The 22,292-nt window shown below is 40.7% G+C and overlaps 2 protein-coding genes across 3 annotated transcripts; one reads left to right on the top strand and one right to left on the bottom strand.

Moving 5' to 3' along the window:
• Nucleotides 1-5,094: 5,094 nt before the first annotated feature.
• On the top strand, nt 5,095-9,361 carry LOC138213346 (regulator of G-protein signaling 9-binding protein). Its single transcript, XM_069174395.1, has one exon. It carries the CDS (start codon nt 5,762-5,764, stop codon nt 6,500-6,502), a length of 741 nt encoding a protein of 246 aa, XP_069030496.1. The 5' UTR covers nt 5,095-5,761; the 3' UTR covers nt 6,503-9,361.
• A 614-nt stretch (nt 9,362-9,975) lies between these two features.
• Nucleotides 9,976-14,120, bottom strand: nudt19 (nudix (nucleoside diphosphate linked moiety X)-type motif 19). 2 transcript variants are annotated; one of them, XM_069174388.1, is made up of 4 exons: nt 13,247-14,120; nt 12,502-12,709; nt 11,624-11,849; nt 9,976-10,064 (listed from the first exon to the last, which is right to left on the bottom strand). In XM_069174388.1, the coding sequence occupies exons 1-3, from the start codon at nt 14,024-14,026 to the stop codon at nt 11,632-11,634; spliced, it is 1,206 nt and encodes a 401-aa protein (XP_069030489.1). In that variant the 5' UTR covers nt 14,027-14,120; the 3' UTR covers nt 9,976-10,064; nt 11,624-11,631. The 2 variants fall into 2 exon arrangements, with proteins under 2 accessions (XP_069030489.1, XP_069030488.1); XM_069174387.1 differs by lacking the exon at nt 9,976-10,064 and having other exon boundaries at nt 10,252-11,849.
• Nucleotides 14,121-22,292: the final 8,172 nt, after the last annotated feature.

The following is a 22,292-nucleotide window of genomic DNA, read 5'->3' as shown; positions in this document are numbered from 1 at the left end:
TGTGTTGCTCAGCGCATTATTGTGCTTTAAGGGAAAACGTCTTTATGTCCGTCCCCTTTTGACCATCATCTCACACCAAGTGATGTCGTACCATCAGGCTCCATTTCCAAGCTAAAACCATCTATTCCATATGACAACAAATGCAAGAGAGAGATGGCCTCCATTAAAAGATACATTAGTGGGGATACTGCTAATCCCGTGACTTTTAAGAACCTGCTAATCCGGATTATAGAGTTTGTGACGTTTTTATAGCAGTTGTCGACCCCCCTTATATCAAGATAGTTCCCTCTCTTTTGACTTCCTCTCTGTTGTAACCTCTTGAACCAGGGAATGTGTTTGCTCATCTCTCATTTTGCTTCTTAGGTCTCGATAATGTAACGACCTATCTCTGCCAAACCTGCCGTATATCCCTGTATCAGGAGATTCTAGGCTTTTTACTTGGGATATGAGTGGTATCGTAAACTGTAATATAGGTTATGTTTTATGGGAAAATATTTGTGTTCACAGGATTGGAGGTTAATCACCACCTCTGCTCAGGGAGTTGGGACTCTGAATGTACAGTAAACAAAACAGACAGTTCCTCCCAAAGCAGACACCACTTTAAAATGTAACACAAATTAAGTGTTTGAACAAATCTGGGCCCTTATTCAAACATCAGAGAGATGTAAGAAATGGGTATATTCAGAAGGCTGATGCCAAGCAGCAGTCACAAATTAAGCAATGCCATCTAAATTTAACTTAAATGAAGTCTTCTTTTTTAAGTATCAATATACCCTAAATAGCCCCAGAATGACAATGTTAAAAACCTGTTTCTAGATTTTTTTTGTTTTTGTTCCAAATTAATTAAATTAAATAAATATGTGAAATCTCTCATTTACAAAAGTATTCAGACTTTTTGCTGAAGGGCTGCAAATTATGGTCAGGTTTACCATGTTTACTTTTGTTATCATTGCGATGTGACTAGAACCTGACTGGAGTCCATTTGTAGCAAACTGAGAGGATGAAACATATAGTTTAGAAAAGGCACAACCTTGTGTAGGTAAGGTTTAACAATGCACACCGAATTTCAGGACAAAAACAAGCCATGAGGTCCAAAGGGCTCTCTGTCGACTTCTGTTCGGCAAAGATCGAGGTATAAAACAATTTTTAATGCTCTGAGTGTTCCCAGGAGCACAGCGGGCTCAATAATTGATGGAAGTGGAAATGGAAATGAAAGAAGTTTGAAACAATGACTCTCCCTAAAGTTTACCGTTCGCCCCAAACTGAGCTACAGCAAATAGGGCTTTGATGTTTTAAAAAGCTAACTCAAGACATATTTTTTAGCCTGTTCTCAAATTGAATTATATTTTTGTTTTTATTTAAGTGTATTTATTTACATATTTTAGCCGGTTTTATCTCTTGGTATATCTATTTTAATATTTTATTTTCTTTTATTGATTTGTTTGACTGTCTATTTATTTATATATGTCAGTTGGTTTTACTAGTTTTCAAAACCTTAAATTTTAGTTTAGTATTTTATTTTATACTTTATTTAATTATTTTAATGAATTGTATTTAAGCCTCTGGTGTTTCCTCATTATAGACCTGTGATAGATAGCGTTTCCTGAGTGCCCCCGCTCCTATATTACTCCTTTATCTCATCACTTTGAGCATGGACGGGTGAGGAAGGAGAGGAGGTATGTGTGTGTGTGTGAGTGTGTAAGTTTTATTATTAAGCACTTTGTGTTCCATGGTATGTGGATTAAAAAGTGCCATACAAATAAAATATGATTGATTGACTGATTGAAAAAAACTTCAGAAGTCCTCTGCAGAGATTGGGAGTTGACCATCTCAGCAGCACTTCATCAGTCATGCCTTCATGGTATTTGGACAGAAGCCACTCAGAGTAAAATGCATCTGACAGCCTGCTGCGGCATTTAAAGGACAGAGAACATGAAGAAATAGACTCTCTAGTCTGATGAGACAAACCTCTTTGGGAACTGCATCAGCAGAAGGGACCGGGTGACTTATCTTAAGTGAAGGGAGAGTGAATGCAGCCAAATTTCCACGCAAGCCGAGACTTGGGCAAGAGGTCACTCTTCAGCACCACAATGACCCAAAGCACAGAGCTGAGAGAATGCCAGTGTGGCTTCAGGACAAGTGTCCGTCTCGTAGTGGCCCAGCCAAAGTCCAGAAATAAATCACATTTGGACAGACCTGAAGATGGCAGGTCACAGTCGCTTTCCATCCAGTCTGAAGATCTGCCAGGAAGAATGGGACAAACTGCCCGAACCTTGTGAACGCGAGTGAAAAACCTGTAGATACTTATCCAAACTTATATCTAATGCCAAAGGGGCTTCGACAAAATACTGAATTATAGACATGAAGACTTTTGTAAATAAGAGATTTCAGTTTTTTAATTTGAGTAAATTTGCAAAAAAAAAATTAAAAAGCACATTTTCACTTTGTAATTATGGGTTATAGAGAATAAATCAATGGGCAAAAATTTGCATTTTATCAATTCTAAACAAAATGTAAATGTGATAAAGTGACGGGCTAAATATCATAAATATAACGCAATATGTGATGCAATGCAAGATTTACACTTCTAAGAAGGCATCTGCAGCAGGACAACAACCTGAAATGTACAGTCAGACTCATAAAGAACTACTGTCAGCCACAAGAAGTCCTTCAACAGAGGGTGAGGGTCTCAGAGTCCTGAGCTCAGCATCATGAGGCTCAGTCTGGGATTACATGAAGAGACAGAAGCCACAGACACAACTTAAATCCAAAATTAAAGAGCTCTGAGACACGTGGAGTAAAGATACCTGACAAGAGACTTGACAAACAATGTAAGTACAAGAGGACAAAATTCTGCTGTTTTCAAGGCAAATAGGGGATGCCCCAAAAACAGATTATATTCATTATTTTTTTCTCACTGCACTTTGTGTGATGTTAATGGAAAAATAAAAAAAATCAAGTATGGCATTGTTTTGTAAAGCATCCTCACTTTGCTTTTAGTGCCTACAACTGTTGCACAACACTGTTTGTTTTGCAATGTCGACTATAAATCCACATTTTGCAAAAAATGGTTGGTTAGTTACAATCACAGAGACAATTTACTGCCAGGAATTGTGTTTTTTCTGTATGACAAATCACAACCTTGTGAGTGATATTGCATTTGTTCTTACAAAATAGCAGGAAAAAAAAAAGCAGAGATTTTGAATTGTTTTTTTCTTTTCACAAGTCAGAGTAAAAACAACATTAACACTCAAAAAGCCTCCCTGTCTTGATGCTATTGTGTGTAACAGCAAACCATAGAGAGCATCTGCACAGGAAATCAAAAATTGAGTTTTCCATGATGTGTTCACTCTGAGAACAATCAGACTGCTGCATGTCTGACTCATCCTAACACTTGAATCTAACAGACCAGCTTATCGGCAGTCCTGTTAGGAAGCAGACAGACACCACAGCCACATTTACAATCCTGCTATTCTGCCTTCATACTGTAAGCAGTTAAGTTGTGACTGACCAGATATAAATTCCTCTGGAGTTGTCTGCAGGCCACAGGTTTGGTTTGTTGCACTGAATTTAACTGCATTTCCATATTTGAAAGGTGTTACTTGCTAAAATTTTGTGAACTGAAAAATATTTCAATATCTGGAAAGATTTGATTTTTGAAGTTTGATTTTATGACACTATGTTGTACTGCTATGTTGTAATCCTTGTAAAATTTAACTCAGATATTTTATTGTGAGATCCCCCACATAGCATTCAAAGATCCTCCAAAAAAGTCATATTTTCAAGAAGAAATTATCTGTAAAAATAAGAAAAATACCTCGAAACAGGTCCTCATAACTGATCTTATTGTTCAAGATGTTTTTAGAAAATCCAGCTCTTGAATCTCTAATTTGACAACAGCTGAACCATGACAGCCAGCGTGAGTGACTGCTGACACTTTACAGGCCTGTCAGTAATTGAATACCTTGTAGAAAAATAACCATCGAGTGCTTGCCAAGAGGTGAGAGGTTGCCATAGAAACGTATTCATCAAAGGGAAGAAGATCCATTTGCCAAGATCATCTGACTCAGCCAAGATATTTGTTATTAGTCAGACATCACTGGTATGGCCAGCAGCAGTTCAAATATATTCAACAGTAGAGTTTACAGCAGAGGCAAATATACTGTAGACATATTAACTTAATATTAAAATAGATTTATACACTTGATATTAGTGCATGTCACCTTTTAATGCATCACATATATACGCCCCCCCCCCCCCCCCCACACACACACACACACACTACCCCTCAATGCCACAGTAGATGTCATCTTATGTAAAGCAAACAATGATCCTATTCCTCAGCTCTTCAGGCATCCTCTGCGCTCCAATCCATTAGGTTTACACTATAGTCACTGGATCATTAGGCCCCATCCGCTTCAATAATGCAAAAAGAGCAAAGCGGGCAAACACTGCACAGCCTCTCACGTCTCAACACAGCAGGAGCCAAATAGATAAACAACACATTACCCAGTCAATATTGTGTGCACCAAATAGCATCCTCTCTGGCCTTAAAGTGTGTGCAGGCCGGTGTGTTGACAAATTATCCACTTTCACCACCAATAATTTAAAAAGGTAAAATCACATGAGGGTGCACTGACAGCAGGTTTAACACTTCCAATATTTTGGCTAATTTGTCATTTAAATTGACTTTAACCCCATGTCATTAAAGTGTCAAATCTTTCCCTTAATCACAGTTTTTAACCCTTATATAATTCATCATTTATTATTCTCTCACTGCATAAACATGTAACTTTTATTTTGTAACTTTGACAACCATGTGCTCCTTGATTCTGCAGACATGTATCACATTTTTACATCAACTTGGTGGGATGTAGTCTCATTAACCATCGCTTCTCTTGTCTCCTGATGACAAATGGCAGCTAGATTAGGGCTCTGTGATTTGACAGACATCGCAGCTCTGCCTACATTGAGAACCAGAGCAGCCAATGACATTGTGGATTTAAACCAGACGCCTGTGTGACCAAACCAATGAGAGCGGAGCTGCTTTGTTTCCCTGCCTGCCTCTGCGCCTGACGCTGAATGGCTCTGTTTTGTGCGCACATGTGACCACAGAAGGCGCTTGCTGCTATTTAAACACCATCGATTGGGTCCTGAAGTGGACAGCTCCCCACGCAGATAGACAACCCCAAAACAAAACACAATGGCTCTTCTTGCTGCTTGTTTCGGAAGCTATGAAAGCGTCGCTCTTTTGAGCACTGAATGAAGATCTCCATATCTCTCCAACACCGCATCATCTCTGAACATTTACGGACTCGTTTTAGACACCGTGATCTTCACGCAAATGGCAGTTAGACGGATGTTATGACACCTGTAGCTGAATCTGGATCACAATCTCAGAAAAAAAGGGGAGGTTGGATTGTTTCACGTCCATTTGCATCCGTCCCGCAGGAGACGGGGCTGTTTGATCTCCGAGTGGGGAAGCGCAAAGGTAACCTAAAGCCATTTAGACTGGGGACGCATTAATTTCTAAGCCGCTCTCTGTGCCTGCTCGCACACAGGACGGAGCATGGATAGATAGGAATTTTCTCTGACTAGTGCGTTGAGTGGATTTGTAGAGAGGGGGGTGTGCGCCCGTTGAAACCAAACTGAGGACAGTGGTTCAAGCTTCGTTACTCATAGCTCGCTATTTCTTTCCAAGCTTCCTTTATTTGTTATTTCATATTTTCTAAGGAGCATATCAATTATTTTTTAAACCGCGATGGGGAAAGAGGAGTGCAAAACAATGCTGGACGCGTTGAACAAAGTGACCGCCTGCTACAGGCATCTGGTCATCGCCCTCGGAAGCACCTCCGACTCGCAGAACCTGCGAGAGGAGCTTAAGAGGACCCGCAAAAAGGCCCAGGAGCTGGCCGTGGCCAACAGGACTAAACTGACCTCTCTGCTCAAAGACAAGACCATCAGCAAAGAGGACCGGGCCGAGTACGAGCGCCTATGGGTGCTGTTCTCGAGCAGCATGGAGATCCTGGAGGTGGACATGAAAAGGTCCCTGGAGATAGGGCAGGAATTCCCCCTCAAGGTGCCGACGAGACACCTCATCCAGACGGGGATGACCGGCAGCACCACCACGGTGGCGGCCCGGGCCATGAGCGTGCAGAACATGAAGTACGAGGCGGACAGTAACATCGACACGGCGGACCTCAAAGACCTGCAGTCCGAGATCTCCCAGGTCACCCAGATGATGGAGGAGATGGAGATGAAGGTGCAGGTGGCGCCGTGGGCCGTCGAGGCGAAGCAGGAGGCAGGCGCCGAGCTCAAGTCCAACATGAGTGTAGGAAATTCCTCCGTGGGTGTCATCTCCATCTGCGAAGAGGAGCCCAAAGAAGAGGACGGTGGAGGCGGCAGAAGTAGTAGTTTTGCGTCCATCTGCGCCTTGTTTGTGTTCTTTGTCATCATTGCAGTCGCTTTAGTTCTTGGGTATTTGGTCATCAACATGTCCTGAGCTGTCGAACCTGCAGACCACCCCGAAGGACATCTTGCAAGGCTGACCACGAAGCGCCACCGTGGGTAAGAGACGGCAGCTCCACAAGACAAGAGAAAGAGGGCTAGAGGGTCTGAAAAATTGTGGACGCATGAAGTTATTGATATTTCTCGGATTTGTGAATGTATTGGACAGAGTTAAGGAGTTGCACTATAGATTTTTTTTTTTTAAACGGTACTAGAACATTGTAGGCAGTGTGTGTGATTCGGAGAGAATGTGGCACAAAAAGTATTTTGAGGGGGCAATGGGTGATGTATTTTTGGAGGAGGGACAAAAAGTCATAAAATTACGTGACAGCGTCTGGCCATCAGGATAATACAAACAACACGTAATCCAAATGGATTAGTGGAAAAGATCAAGTAAATGTAGCCTATTGTTAAGTATTCCCCTTGATGTTTCTGATGATTGATGTTTTAAATTTATGATTTCAAGTCAGATGTAGTCAAACTAGCACAGGACAATCTAGTCCGAAATATAAGGTCGTGTTGTATGGAAACTAATAGCAGAGCGAGCACTCCAGTTAATCTTTGCTCCTCACATCACTCTGGTTGGATGTGATCAAATCAGCACTCTTCTACACTCCTGTCAGCACAGTTTTAATTCATCATAGCCAAATTATAGTAGGCCTGCATCTTACTTCATCACATCAAATCACAATGTGCTTCATGAGAGCCTTGGGACCACAGTTTTTGAATAATACACCCGTTCACTGCTCATGTACCTTTTCCGGGTTTTCTTCTTGAATGTAAACATTGCAACATGTGAATAGAAGGTTTGTACACAGTCTACTGCTGTCAGATAATGTACATACAATCAAGTATATTTATTATAATAAAACTTTGAAACACACTTGAACATGTGCTTGTAGTTTGAAGAAATGCAGGTGCTTTGTAAACAATGAGATGAGTTGAATGTTACTTTCTGCTGTGCGTGAGGCTTTTGTTAGATTTGTGCTGTTTGAGGTAAATTTACTGCTGTTAAATGAAACAAAAGACAGGCCTAGTCACTAGAAAGACAGAAATGCACACAACTGTCAGATCTATTTTAGGTAGAGGATTAGTATCTTACACGTAACCACTTTGGGGTTTAAAATAGTGTTTGATTCAAAATAGACCAGAGACTAAGACATGCTTTAACTCCCTAATGGTTTTATGTTTTAAGAGTCTTTGAAGATATTTCTGGAAATGCACATAGGTGAGCTGGGGGCTCTACACAGGTGGCTGTGCGGTCAGGGTGGGTGGTTGTTGGGACAGTTGACCTGGGCCCTGCACGGACATATACAGGTTCAAAAGAATCAATACAGAACAGTGTAATGTCAGATAAGAAAAGTTTCAAGTTTAAAGGTCGCATCCTTAAAAGGTGGTGAGGCTTAAAGTAATAACCTTAATGAGATGATAGTTGTTCACACAACATAAGTCTAACTGCATTTTGTACTTGGCATTGCAAACGTGACCTCATTTCATGAAATAAGAAACAGGTAAAAGAAAATTATACAATATTGTGTTGTGAAGTTTGACTCTCATCCACTCAGAGCATTTTTAAGCACATTTGGCCAGTACTGATGAAAAAATATTAAAGGGAAAAGTTCAAAATATGTCAATTGTAAACACTACAAACGGAGGTTCAAAGTTTGACATTTTTGTATATTCTGTAAACACATTTCTCAAGGGTATTGATGATTTTTGTAATTGATCAATATTGTCCATCTTTATAGTAAACTATTTTGTTTGTGTTGTAAGCTATTTTGTTTTGCAGATGCTAAAACAAAAGTCATATAATGTGCTGCATAAGAAGCATAACAGTGACTTCAGCATAATTTCATAAACCAGACCTATTATGACAGACAGCAGAGATGCACGGCAATTTAAACCAACATTTGTTTACATCATTTTACAAATACATTGGTTGAATTGGTGCTTTGATGTGAAAAGCCAGTTTAATTGCCTGCAGCTCAACAGTTGCACATCAAATGAGCTCTAAATTGACTCTAATGATCACCTCCTCCACTCTTGAGGAGGTTCTCCAGTAATTGTATCTGCTAAAAAGACCCTCTGGCATTTAAAGTCTATTCAGTCTTGGTTGCAGGCTGAATGCAGTGATCTCAAAGGATCAAACTTAATTACAGCTACCCTCCTCTCTTAAGCAGAGGCCCGACTCCTTGTGAGAGTATTGGATTGCAAAATTTACATTTTCTTATGTGAAAAAAAGCCTGTGGGGGTATTAAAGTTGCAGAGTAAGATAGCGACCAATTATGATATTAAATGTTAATTCAGCAGAGTACTTTTTCTCTTTTCCTGTGTTTTCTCTTTTCTTCTCAGCCTCTCATTAACATTAAACATGAAACATTAAAAGAAATTGCACGAAAAAAGAAAAAAGCTGAAATGCAAGAGAACGAGAAAAGTCGAGAGTATTTTTGGCAGGACGTTGATGCATGAAAATCAGTGGCACGCTGTGTGCAGACACATCCGATTCACAGCGGGCTTTCTAAAGTCTTGTTTATCCTTGTTGTCATTTCAGAAGCACTAAGCTCTGCTAACAGTGAGTCATGATCCTCAAGTCTCTTCAAAATTCACAGCAGACTTGCATTGTCATCCACAGATCCAAAAATAAAAAAAACGATCAATTAAATATGGGGAAGAAAAGGGAGATTAAAATAGTGGACGAGGTAAAGCCTCCCCAAATGCTTTAACATTTCTCCCACATGTTTCAAGAGGAAGAGGAATGTTCCTGCAGCATGCAACTGTGTTTCAGGCACCTCGACATGATTTTGTGTCAATCTCTGTCACCCGAGATGCTCCTTAAAATAATCATGCCATTAAAGTAATAGAATGCCTCATTAGGAATACACATTCAAAGGTGAATAAATCAAATACGTTTTTTTTTTTTTTTACTTAAGCATTACGGAGTCATTCATTTGCTTCACTTTGTCACTTGGAAACAAATACACTGAACAGAGTGGTTCACAGAGAGGTGAGCTACACACTTGGCAGAGATAGACCACTGCATCATCACTTCATCTGGACTTGCATGGTGGGTTTCCAAGGCTGTGGGTTGCCATAGAAACCCTCAACAGACTCTGCAAACGGCACAGAAGGGTTGAGCAGCGTTATTTCAACTCACCCCCTCTCTGCCACCACCATCTTACACACATCACTCTGAGGCAGAAGGAGACGAGGTGTGAGGATGGAGGAGGGCAGCGCCAATAAGAAGACACAACCTCAGCATCTTTTATCGCGCTGACCTGTTATAGTGCGTGTCATCAGTTTAGGAGAAACTGTTTCTGTCAGGTCAGGTCAGAGTGACTTAAAGCTACCTGGCTACAACGGGCACCAACATTATGATGCAAACATTTTGTTGATGTGAAGATTTAGATGTAATTTTGATAATATATATATACACACATAACTTTTTGATGTTGTTTATTCACTTCTCTTCCTGATTCAGCCTCTTCCAGCTAGTTTTGCTCATCTCAGCAGTTCACTGGTCAGTCACATCTGAAGTGCACTTAGTGGTTTTGGGAGAGCTGGTGACAAAAAATAAGAAATTATGGTTTGCAAAACTGCATTTTTAGAATTAGAATTCTAAATATTTGTCACCACCGATTTGACTCATATTTAATTCAGCCCATTGACGATACGGATCACAAACCATCACATGCACAAATCACCTAAAAGCAGGTTGAGACAGCATGAGTGAAAAGTTCGAATCAATAATGAATAAACTGATTGGTTTATTAAAAAATACATTTTTAAATGGCAGACACAGGGTACAACCCATTTGACAAAGATTATATCTCAGGAGTCATTAATTTGCCATGATCGACGCTGCAGAGAGAGGAAGACACCCAAAGGAGAAGAGGTGGGTCCTGCAGCGCCTTCACCACTGACAAATGCACTCCTACTGAAAGGGACCGCCATAACACACAGGCACAGACATACAGTCATGTTCGCATCACTTCAGAGAAGCTGACTGACATTCATTTCCCACAGACTTAACGCAAACCTTAAAGGAAGCCTAGTTTAAGGATTTTCCCCACAATACATGGTAAACAGATTTATGTTGCATGAACATGGGTAATTCAAGTACACATGTATACACACACGCGCGCGCACGCACACGCACACACACCTATGTATCTATGTTCAAGTTACATTTCACAACTTGAGGGGACAGTGTGTGTGTGTGTGTGTGTGTGGCAGGACCAATCGGAATCTAACAACAAATTATATTGTGAACTTTTCTTTACTTCGGACAGGTGAGCTGGAGTCTGACCTGTTTTTTTTTAAAGCCAAACATATTTTTATGACAAGTTCTCTCACAAATATTTTTCTGTTTCACAATCTCACAGCAGGCTGTTGGCAGTGCTTACATTTTTTGTGCATAACAAAATATGGCAATAGGTACCCAGGTAACAATAAAAACAGGCTATTGTACAATATGTTGCTGCAGCTAGAAAAATTATCTTTACACGTACACACAATTTTAATTGTGTAGGAAATCATAAATAAAAAGATTTTGTCAGCAACACACTCAGGACATTTGATCTGATTAAGATTATTGAGTTATTTTGGGTGGGCATATATATTGTGTTACGGGACTTTCTGGATGAGGTCGTCCACGTTAATGCAGCTGCATGACACAACAAGTAAGAATACATAAGGCAAAATAAATAAGATGTGCTTTTAGTCGTCCATCTTCAAAACATTTTGGTTTCACCACGGCCAAACGAAAATCCACCGTTGCATAATTAAATAGACGATAGAGCAATTACCACCACGGTTTTATTTTCTTAAGTCCTTTGCATTGCGGTCGAGTAAAAGTGGTCGGAGAAGGACTTATCATTTTTTAGACTGTTCGACCACGGCCAGTCAGATGATTCTCTTTAAATGACAGCAGAAAAGAGTAACTGGGTAAAACCTAAAAATACTAAAAGTGCTGTGTATAATAAGGGCATTAGAAATCAGTTCATGTTTGTCAATTATAAAGTAATCTGATGATGATGATGACTATGACATAACTGTCTAATAATATTTAAGTATAAAATATAAACTTTGATTGTGTGTGCAGATGAGTTGAAGTTACCAAGCAGGTCAAAGCTGACTTTTTGAGTCATGTGACAAGGCGTGCTCCACAAGAGGGAGCAGGTGGTTGTACTTAGGCGTGATGGTGATCTGTAGCCTTGTGGTGTACGGATCTAAGATCACTATGCGGTGCAGGGCAGAATCGTCCTGAGCGTCCTTCTGTTGATGGTCTGCGCTCTTATCAGCCTCGTCCTCACCTGAAGTGCCCAATGGATAAAGTTTGTCACCTGGAGCGAGCAGAGATTTCAGGAGAAAATAGCAGACAGAGAAGAGTTAATCTCTCATAAGCATTCAGGGTTAAATATGCGAGATTGACTCAAAATAAACTTTAGAGAGGGCACTTTCTTTCATCACAATGTGGATGCTCTAAATACAGGGCTGCGGACAGACTTTCTGATCATTTCATGGCAACGACCGAATTGCTTTGATATTATTGAACACTGAAAAATGCCTTTTCTTTCCGTACCTACGGACACAAATCGTTTAATGTTTCCCATCCATAGGCTGTGCTTCAGCAGCCCACCCACATGGATAAACTCAATCTGTGAAAGTTTATCTTAATTTTACATTCAAATAATTTATTTCACTCTTTTCAAACTAGTTTTTGGCCTCAAACCTGTCTCAGAGTTGGTGTGCTGCAGAGACTGGAGGCTTCTCCGTGTGCAGCCTCTTAGCTACTGACATCAACTGATAGTCTGCCAGTGAATTGTTTATCGGACATATGTAAATTATAGCTATAGAAAATAACCTCGGTAACACTACCTCTCTAAGCCGCATGAGCCACTGCATGGACATCAGTCAGGTGCCATCAGACAAGTAAATTCTGCTTTACAGCTGGTACGGACGTGCATAAGATGAGACATAGTAAACAAACAGCACCTGGCAGCAGCGATACGGCGTGATCCTCTTTTAAAGAAACAACAGGCAGCCACTGTTCGCAGCCCTCTGTGGCACGCTGGTGGGCGAAGTTGTGGAGGTCGTTGAGCAAAGGGAAGCGGCACATGCGGCTGAGCTCGTAGAACTGTGGAGGCGCGATCCACAACTCCCGGGCCTGGTAGCTCTGCAGGACCTCTGAGGGTGTGGACCACTGAAACGCACCAGAGAAAGCAGTGTTTAACATCATACGGGAGTGTTTATTTCTTTTGGTTTGGGACATCATCAACCAGCACTAAATACTGTAGTATCTGTACATTTGATCAGCCGTTACAGAAAAGACACCAGCAAGAGTTGCTGTTTTTTTTTTTATTGTGTGTTTTGTCTCTTGTTTTGACAAATTACACAAAAATAAAATTGTAAAGGACATAAGCATGATCACATGTACTGTCTGCTTTTTCTTTTCTTATCCATTGGGTTATTAACAATATCATAATGTCTGTGTTATTAAGATGATCACAATATTTCCTTTTAAAAAATATAAATGTTATCGTTAATACCAGTATATTGTGACACTCCTTATTCAGACATATTTTCAAAGCTGGCACACCGGTCCTTTTGCATTGGACCTATTTGATCCAGTTCAAATCATTGCATGTGCTTTTAAATCCTGTCTGCACACCTGTGTGCTTGAGTCCCCCCGAACTATCTGTACACGTAGAGACACACAAGCCAACTTGATGTAAATCACCTGAAAGCGCACAATTTCCTTCTCATCTTGGAGTGTGTGCGGGATGTCCTGCAAGCAGCAGATGAAGAAAGCTGTGTCAAACCTCTTCACCCCGTACCAGCCGACTGGAGTCAGCCAGTTGCCCCACTCATGTAATGCCCATATGTTGGGCAACACCTCCAACTCTCTGCAGAGCCGGATGAAGTTGGAGGGGCTTTGGTTCACCAGAGTCCTCCACTTGGTGAGCTCACTACCGCACAGCTCATTCACTTTGTAATGTTCACTGCTGGCACACGTATCCTCTAACAAACGTTTCTCCTCCGTTTTAGACACAACCAGCAGCACACCAGACTCCTCAAACGTCTCCCTCAGGGCGCAGATCCGGAGGGCGACCTCTCCCGGGATAGATGAGCCGAGTTTCAGTCGGTCAGTAGCAAATATCGGGGGTCTGGTCTCCAGCGCCTGAGTGACACTCCTTAAACCAAAAGTGGGGGAGTGACTGAACGATTTGAAAATGTCCAGCCAGTCGCTCGAAAAGTCCGAGGAGTCCACCATGCCTCCGGGAAACACGTACGCATTGGGCATGAATCCGCTTTTTCCGCTTCTTTTTAGAAGCAACACGTCGTAATCAAAGCGAGACCTGTGCGGCAGGTGTGACCGCCCGTGGCCGCTGCACTGCGGTGAACCTGAAGCTGCGGCGCTCAGCGGTGTCCTCGACGATAAACTGTCCGCGCCGAGCTTGCGTCCCGCGGCTAAAATGACAGTGGCCGCCTCCTTCCAGTGCTTCAGATGGGTGTTCATCCTGAAACTTACCGTCGTGTTTTCACAGTTTTACCTCAATGCCTCTGGAGGTTTTCCGTCCCTGGTCGTTCAGTCAGCTGCCTCGCGACATTTGTTTTGGTGGAAGTGATGTAAACGGAGGAGGAGGAGGGGGGGGGGGGGGGGGGGACACGGGCTGCTGCCGCCACCTACAGACCGGAAGACCTGCAGAGACGAGGGCGTCAGCCAAAAATATTTTTCTTTAATTCTTTGGTTTCTTACACCAAGAAACTGAAGTGGATTGGTTGATCTCGTCTGACGTTACGGTGAGCGTATTACGTCACTTCCTGTCTACAAACGTCGAGACTGGCGTGACTTCTCTCTGCTATTTCAGCTTCTTTTCCTTGAATTATACGCATCTTAACTCTCTCTACACTTCTTGAAACAAACAAGACACGTAGTTAGGGCTCTGGGGGCCGGGGTCATATCATTAGAATCGCGGCTGTGCACCATGCTGAATAACCAGCCAGCTGTTGGAGCTTCTCATGGAGCGGGTGCGCAGGATGCTCAGGGCTGCAGGCTTAGTCAGCCGGTCCCCCGCAGCACCCGAACAACCGGGGTGGATGGGTGGCAGTACGAAGGAGGCATAGTCCCAAGCAGAAGCCCACGGTTCACCACCGACCCCTTCACGTCTCCGACCGATTTTTCCCACTCGGCGAAACACCCGCTGAGAAACCAACCCTGGTTATTGGAGACTCTTATTTTGCGGAACGTGAAGTGCCAGAGACAGATGCCTCCCCGGGGCCAGAGGCAGATGTCTTCCCGGGGCCAATGTCGGCAGTAATGACACCCGGTTACGCCAATCGGAGGTCACTAAAGTTAATGTTGAATCGGTGTGCAACTTTGCAAAAACAATGTCGGACTCCGTAGTTTTCTCTGGACCCCTTCCTAACCGGACCAGTGATGATATGTTCAGCCGTACGTCTTCACTTCACCGCTGGTTGTCGAGGTGGTGTCCCGCTAACAATGTGGGCTTCATTGACAATTGGAATACTTTCTGGGGGAAACCTGGTCTGATCCGGAGAGACGGCATCCATCCTACTTTGGATGGCGCAGCTCTTCTTTCCAGAAATATGGCTATGTCTCTTAACAGCCCTAAAACCTGACATCCCAGGGTTGAGGCCAGGACGCAGAGCTCCTCTGCAGCTTCTTTGGAGCTGTCACTCACCCAAAACATTCAACATCCTATAGAGGTTGTGTCTGTACCCAGACCACCTATATTTAAAAAAAAAAAAAAAAACTCAAGAAAATATGTATCAATAAAAATGTAATAAAATTGATCCTACCAAATTAATGGATCAAAAAAAAAATCAGACAATTAAAAGTGGACTATTAAATGTCAGATCTCTCGTCTAAATCTCTGTTCGTAAATGACTTCATAACTGATCATCAGATTGATTTACTCTGTCTCACAGAGACCTGGCTGGAACAGGAAGAATATGTTAGTATTAATGAAGCAACTCCTCCCAGTCATATTAATTATCATATTCCTAGAGATTCAGGCCAGAGTGGCAGCAATCTTCCACTCAAGTTTATTAATTAATCCAATGTAAATGTAAATCATTTGAGAGTCTGATCTTTGTCTCTCGCACCCAAAGTGGAAAGCACAGAAGCCGATTCTATTTGTTGTTGTTTATCGCCCACCTGGTCCTTATTCAGAGTTTCTAACTGAATTCTCTGACTTTTTATCTGATTTAGTGCTGAGTTCAGATATCTACATTGATCTTAGTCCCACACAAGTGGATCATCTGGTAGAAAACGCTGCAGTATCTCTGCTACAACTCTAGATAATGTTGCCCCTCTGAAGAAGAGAATAATGAACCAGAGGAAGTTGTCTCCATGGTACAACTCAGAACTACGCTCTGCTAGACAGGTGACTAGAAAGCTGGAAAGGAAATGGCGTTCCACTAATTTAGAAGAATTTCACCTGGCCTGGAAGGATAGTCTAATATTATATATGAAAGCTCTTTGTAAGGCGAGGGCTTTATATTATTCATCATTAATAGAGGAAAACAAGAACAAGCCCAGGTTTATTTTCAGCACTGTAGCCAGGCTGACAAAGAGTCACAGCTTTGTTGAGCCCTCTATTCCTTCAGCTCTCAGCAGTAATGACTTCATTAACTTCTTTACCAATAAAATTATTACTATTAGGGAGAAAATTGGGCAGACCCTTCCTGCCACCATCAAATAAAAAAATAAAACATTTCTCTCCTGTTGAGCTCTCTGAGTTAGCTAGAATTATTTCTTCATCTGGATCCTCTAGCTGTCTGTTAGATCCCATCCCAACTAAACTTCTTAAGGAGGTCTTCCCTTTAATTAATACTTCCATATTAGATCAGATCAACCTATCTATTGTAACAGGCTATGTACCGCAGGCTTTTAAAGTGGCTGTAATTAAACCTTTACTTAAAAAGCCAACTTTTGATCAGCTGTTTTAGGAAACTACAGACCAATTTCCAACCTGACGTTTATTTCTAAAATCCTTGAAAAAGTTGTTGCAAATCAACTTTTTGATCATTTACAAAGGAATGATTTGTTTGAAGATTTTCAGTCAGGCTTTAGAGTTCATCATAGCACAGAAACAGCTCTGGTGAAAGTTACTAACAACCTTTTGTTATCCTCAGATAATGGACTAATCTCTGTACTTGTTCTTCTGGACCTCAGTGCTGCTTTTGATACGATTGATCATACGATCTTATTACAGAGATTAGAAGACGTTACGAGGATTAAAGGAACTGCATTAGACTGGTTCAAATCCTACTTATCAGATAGATTCCAGTTTGTCCATGTCAACAATGAGTCTTCCAGACAAACAAGAGTTAGTTATGGGGTTCCACAAGGCTCAGTGTTCGGCCCAATACTTTTTACTTTGTACATGCTTCCATTAGGAGATGTCATCAGGAAGCACTGCATAAACTTCCATTGTTATGCAGATGGCACTCAGCTATATCTTTCTATAAAACCAGATCAAACTAATCAGTTAGTAAAACTTGAAGCCTGTCTAAAAGACATAAAGGCCTGGATGACCAAAAACTTCCTGCTTCTAAATTCAGACAAAACGGAAGTTATTGTACTTGTACACCTCAGAAACTCTTTCTCTAATCACTTAGTTACTCTGGATGACATTGTCTTGGCCTCCAGCAAAACTATAAGGAACCTTGGAGTCATCTTTGATGAGGACTTGTCCTTTAGCTACCATATAAAGCAAATCTCCAGAACTGCCTTCTTTCATCTACGTAATATTAATAAAATCAGGAAAATCCTTCCTCAGCGTGACGCAGAAAAACTCATTCATGCGTTTGTTACTTCTAGGCTAGATTATTGAAATTCCTTGTTGTTAGGATGTCCAAATTACTCATTAAAAACCTTGCAGCTCATCCAAAATGCTGCAGCAAGAGTACTGACGGGATTTAGCAAGAGAGATCATATTTCTCCAGTTTTAGCTTCTCTTCACTGGCTTCCTGTTAAATCAAGAATATAATTTAAAACTCTCTTGATGACTTACAAAGCTCTACATGACCAGGCTACATCTATCTTAGAGATCTTATAGAACAATATAATCCCAGCAGAGCACTTCGCTCTCAGTACGCTGGTTGACTTGTGGTTCCAAGAGTTTACAGAAGTAGAGTGGGAGGCAGAGCCTTCAGTTTTCAGGCTCCTCTCCTGTGGAACCAGCTCCCAGTTTGTGTTCGAGGGGCAGAAACCCTCCCTAGCTTTGACTCAAAACTAGTCTAGATTAGACTCAAAACGTTCCTTTTTGATAAAGCCTATAGTTAGGGCTGGCTTGGGTAGACCTGAACCAACTCTTAGTTATGCTGTTGTAGGCTGAGGCTGCTGGGGGACCTTGTTACATGCTGAGCTTCTTTTCTTTCCTCCTACTCTTTAACTGACTCATACCTCACCATCCTTTTCTCACCCATTGTTTTTGCTTATTGTCTGTTGTCTCCATTCAGTTCCCTCGCTCACTTCTCTTCTTTCTTTTGCAGATGTCCCGTCATGGAGCTGCATGTCTCTGCCCTGCGCTTGTCGTCTCCACCAACAGTCCTTCTCTTGTATCTCTATGCTGTCCTTTTCTCTCTCTGCTCTCCTCTCACCCCAACCGGTTGAGGCAGATAACTCCGCCCACCCCTGAGCCTGGTTCTGTCAGAGGTTTCTTCCTGTTAAGAGGGAGTTTTTCCTTCCCTCTGTTGGAGGTTTTTCTCCCTTAAAGAGGAGTTTTTTTTCCCTCCTAGTTTATGTGGGAATTGTTGAATTGTTGGGTTTCTCTGTATAATATTGAAAAGTATTGCTGTAAGGACTTTAATGTGTTAAGTGCCATGAAATAACCTGTGTTGTGATTTGGCGCTACATAAATAAAATTGAATTGAATTGAACTATTGCATTGCGTTTTTTCCCCCTCAGAATAGAATCAGTGCTTTTCACAAATGTCAAAATACACCAAGAAGCCTAGAAATCTCAACAGACAGGTAACAGAGAAGTCACACAGTAATCTTTTTAGTGTTTTTTCTTTCTTTTTTTTCCTTTTGCAAAATATGCGATTTTAGTCAGACACTGTTTCATTGTTAACCTTAGAGACCTGCTGAAAAATGGTGGTCCATTTTTAAATATGGTGCATTAACAACAGAAAAAGTAAAGACAGCATCTACAGTGAAGGAAATAATTATTTGATCCCTTGCCGATTTTGTAAGTTTGCCCACTGATAAAGAAATGAACGGTCTATAATTGTAATGGTAGGTTTATTTTAATAGAGACGGAATATAAAAAATAAAAAAATCCTGAAAATCACATCATATAAAAGTTATAAATTGATTTACATTTGATTGTGTGAAATAAGTATTTGATCCCCTAGCAAAACATGACTCAGTACTTGGTGGAGAAACCGTTGTTGGCAAGCACAGAGGTCAGACGTTTCTTGTATGATTTTGGTCTCATCTGACCACATCACCTTCTCCCAAGCCTTCTCTGAATCATTCAGGTGTTCATTGGCAAACTTCAGATGGGCCTATACATGTGCTTTCTTGAGCAGGGGAACCTCGCGGGTGCTGCAGGATTTTAATCCATTATGGCGTAGGGTGTTACCAATGGTATTCTTGGTGACTGTAGTCCCAACTCTCTTGAGATCATTAACAAGTTCCTCCCATGTAGTTCTGAGCTGATCCCTCACCTTTCTCATGATCATCGATATCCCACGAGGTGAGATCTTGCGTGGAGCTCCAGACCGAGGGCGATTCATGGTCATTTTGTGTTTCTTCCATTTCCGAATAATCGCACCAACAGTTGTCTCCTTCTCACCAAGCTGCTTGCCGATGGTCTTGTAGCCCATTCCAGCCTTGTGCAGGTCTACAATCTTGTCCCTGACGTCCTTAGACAGGTCTTTGGTCTTGCCCATGGTGTAGAAGTTGGAATCTGATTGATTGATTCTCTGGACAGGTGTCTTTTATACAGGTAACGAGTTGAGATTTGGAGTACTTTCTTAAAGAGAGAGGACTAATCTAACTGGTCTGTGGGAGTCAGAATTCTTGTTGGTTGGTAGGGGATCAAATACTTATTTCACACAATCAAATGCAAATCAATTTATAACTTTTATATGATGTGATTTTCTGGAGGTTTTTTTTTTTTAAATATTATATTTCTCACTTAAAATAAACCTACCATTACAATTATAGACTGTTCATTTCTTTGTCAGTGGGCAAACTTACAAAATCGACAAGGGATCAAATACTTATTTCCTTCACTGTATGTCTCATCAAAGTAGGACTACAATTTAGGCGTTTTTGCCATTGCCATAAAATTAACATTGATTAAAAAACAACTTTCCTATTAAGTGCCTGTGGGTTTCAATTAAAGACAGCCTATTGGGTTACATTCTTTCACTCACCAGGGTTGCAATAATAAAAACAAAGGCACCCATATTTTAAATGAAATTAAACATGATTGGTGATGATTATATATGTTTTATATGTCTTGCATAATTTAACAAGATCTCAGCTGAATCACTTGAGTTGTGTAATTTTGTGCAGTACAAATGTTTCTAACTCTTTTGAACTTTTGAACTCTAAACCTTTCGGCTTTCTGGTATTTCAGCCTCATGTGAGTTCACAACTGCTAGTGGCAAATGTGTTCTTGCTGTGTCCTATTTGACTACTATTTACATTGTAGCATGATGGTGTAGTCAGGTGTCTGTAAATATGTTAAACTAAAAGGTCATGCTGTAGTATATAGAAATGTCGTTTATAAATGTTGTAAATGCAGTCAGTCAGATCCTAAGCCCCTCTGAATTTGTCTGAAAATTGGCCGTAAATTCTTGTTCTTAGGGTTACTGAGTTCATAGGCCAATGTTTTCTTGTAGCAGATTATAACTGTGTCTGCAGTAATTGTTCAAATCCTAGTACAAGCTCCATACAAAAACAAAACAAAACGTGTCCTTTGTATTTTATTGTAAAGCTGCAGCCACCAGAGGAAATCGGTGTTAGTCAGAAATCAATTGTGGGTTAAAAGTTAAACTAACAGACTGTAATCATTTGACTATTCTTGCATGCTCATTTTGTTGATGATGTCATTATTGAAATTGTTAAAATAAAGAAATTAAAATCTAATGTAATTGTTAGCTCCTGGTGTAGTTAGAGTGAGAGTTTTAAGAATATTATAAATAGTTATACTAGTAAATATATTTTATTCTATGGCCCTTTTCATGGCACTCAATGTCAACTAACAATAAAAAAGAGAAATGAAAAATACAGAGCATAGCTCAGCAATGAGTTGAAATTGGTATTGTAGTATCAAAGATGCAGTGACAGAAAACTGATATATAACACTGTGAACGACAAATATATAACGTACACGATATATCTGACCCTTTGTCAGACTGGTTTTAAGATTAGTTTTGAATTCCGTATTGAATTATGTGGATGTGAGGAAGTCAGTTCAAAAATGTTGGTGCAGTATTGGAGATTAATGGCTGGTAGCGCCAGTATACCTGCTGATAAAGAACACAGGGAGCAGGAGGTAGTGTATGTCTGAAGGAGATCTGTGAGATTAGCAGGGGAGAGTTTATGAAGCATTTTAAATATTAATAGTAAGATTTGAAAGTTAATCTGTTGTGACACAGGGAGCCAGTGTAGTTGAATCATTAATGTGAAATGTTCAGTGGACTTTGAACTTGTTGCTGCTGGATAAATTGAGGTCTGCGTATAAGTTTGTTGGGGATGCCTGCCTGGATTGCATTGCAGTCATTGTGTGATGAGGGAGTGTAAGTAGATAGTGTACTGTGAAAACCTCATGTTTTATCAGAGAGAATATTTAATTTATACGTTCATCAAAACATTTGCCCTTTAAAAATTGAATTCTTGAAGTTATTCCTACCTAATATTTTAAGGAAATGTAGTTGGTCTAGCATATACACCACAGTTTGGGCTCTAAGGCCATATACATTCATGCACAATCAAGCACTCTTTACATCGTTCTTCATTTCATTTGAATACAATATAGACAAATTCCTCCCATATTTAACTTGACCCTCTCAATTCAAAGCTTATAATTGTCTGCAACTGAAGCTGGGGCTTACCCACATGCATAAGCAGATGAATGCCTGGGTTTTTAAGACAACTGACAATGAAGTGGAGTAAAAAAGTTTAGTAAAAAAGAAAAAAAAGGTCTGTTCAGAAAATTAAAAGAACATTACAGTATAAAAAGTAAGTTCTCAACAGACTTCTGAAGAGAGGAGAAAAGAGGGGTGGACAGAGAAGAAACGGAATATTGCACACACACACACACACACACACACACACACACACACACACACACACACACACACACACACACACACACACACACACACACACACACACACACACACGCACACACACACACACACACACGTACAAGCACACAACTGCAGTGGTGTCATATGTCTTTATCAAAGAGGCATTGTGAAAGAAGTCAGGCTAGATAAACTCAGAGAGGAGGAAGCATTGCAGAGTTGTCTGTGTAAAAAGTAAAAAGTTCAGTTTTACATGCTATGCCTATCACATTCTTTTTCATCAATTATAAGGCACAGTCATAGTGTCACGCCATTCTGTTTTCCTCGGACATATAGCCTATATTAAATATTTTCTGGAAATGAGATGCATAATATTAAAAGAATTAGGGAAATATGCATGTTATGTAACTCCAAACAGTCTTTTGCTTGTTTTTTTTCCTGGACACTTCCCATCTGAGCTCTGATCAGCATATTTTATTAAATGAGAAC

Source organism: Embiotoca jacksoni, unplaced genomic scaffold, assembly GCF_022577435.1.
Source record: "Embiotoca jacksoni isolate LCO1_2020_lvr unplaced genomic scaffold, fEmbJac1.0.p SCAF_6, whole genome shotgun sequence".
NCBI classification, from domain to species: Eukaryota; Metazoa; Chordata; class Actinopteri; family Embiotocidae; genus Embiotoca; species Embiotoca jacksoni.
The sequence above is the reverse complement of the archived record's forward strand: the minus strand, read 5'-3'. Positions and strand labels throughout refer to the sequence as shown.

Bases quoted from the DNA above. Each gene is read 5' to 3' on its own strand.
- nudt19 (XM_069174388.1), bottom strand. From the start codon at position 14,026: ATGAACACCCATCTGAAGCACTGGAAGGAGGCGGCCACTGTCATTTTA. The intron at 12,710-13,246 runs GTGATTTACATC...GGTGCGTTTCAG, and splicing joins AGGAAATTGTGCGCTTTCAG to TGGTCCACACCCTCAGAGGT. The intron at 11,850-12,501 runs GTGCTGTTTGTT...TGCTCGCTCCAG, and splicing joins CGCCGTATCGCTGCTGCCAG to GTGACAAACTTTATCCATTG.
- LOC138213346 (XM_069174395.1), top strand. From the start codon at position 5,762: ATGGGGAAAGAGGAGTGCAAAACAATGCTGGACGCGTTGAACAAAGTG.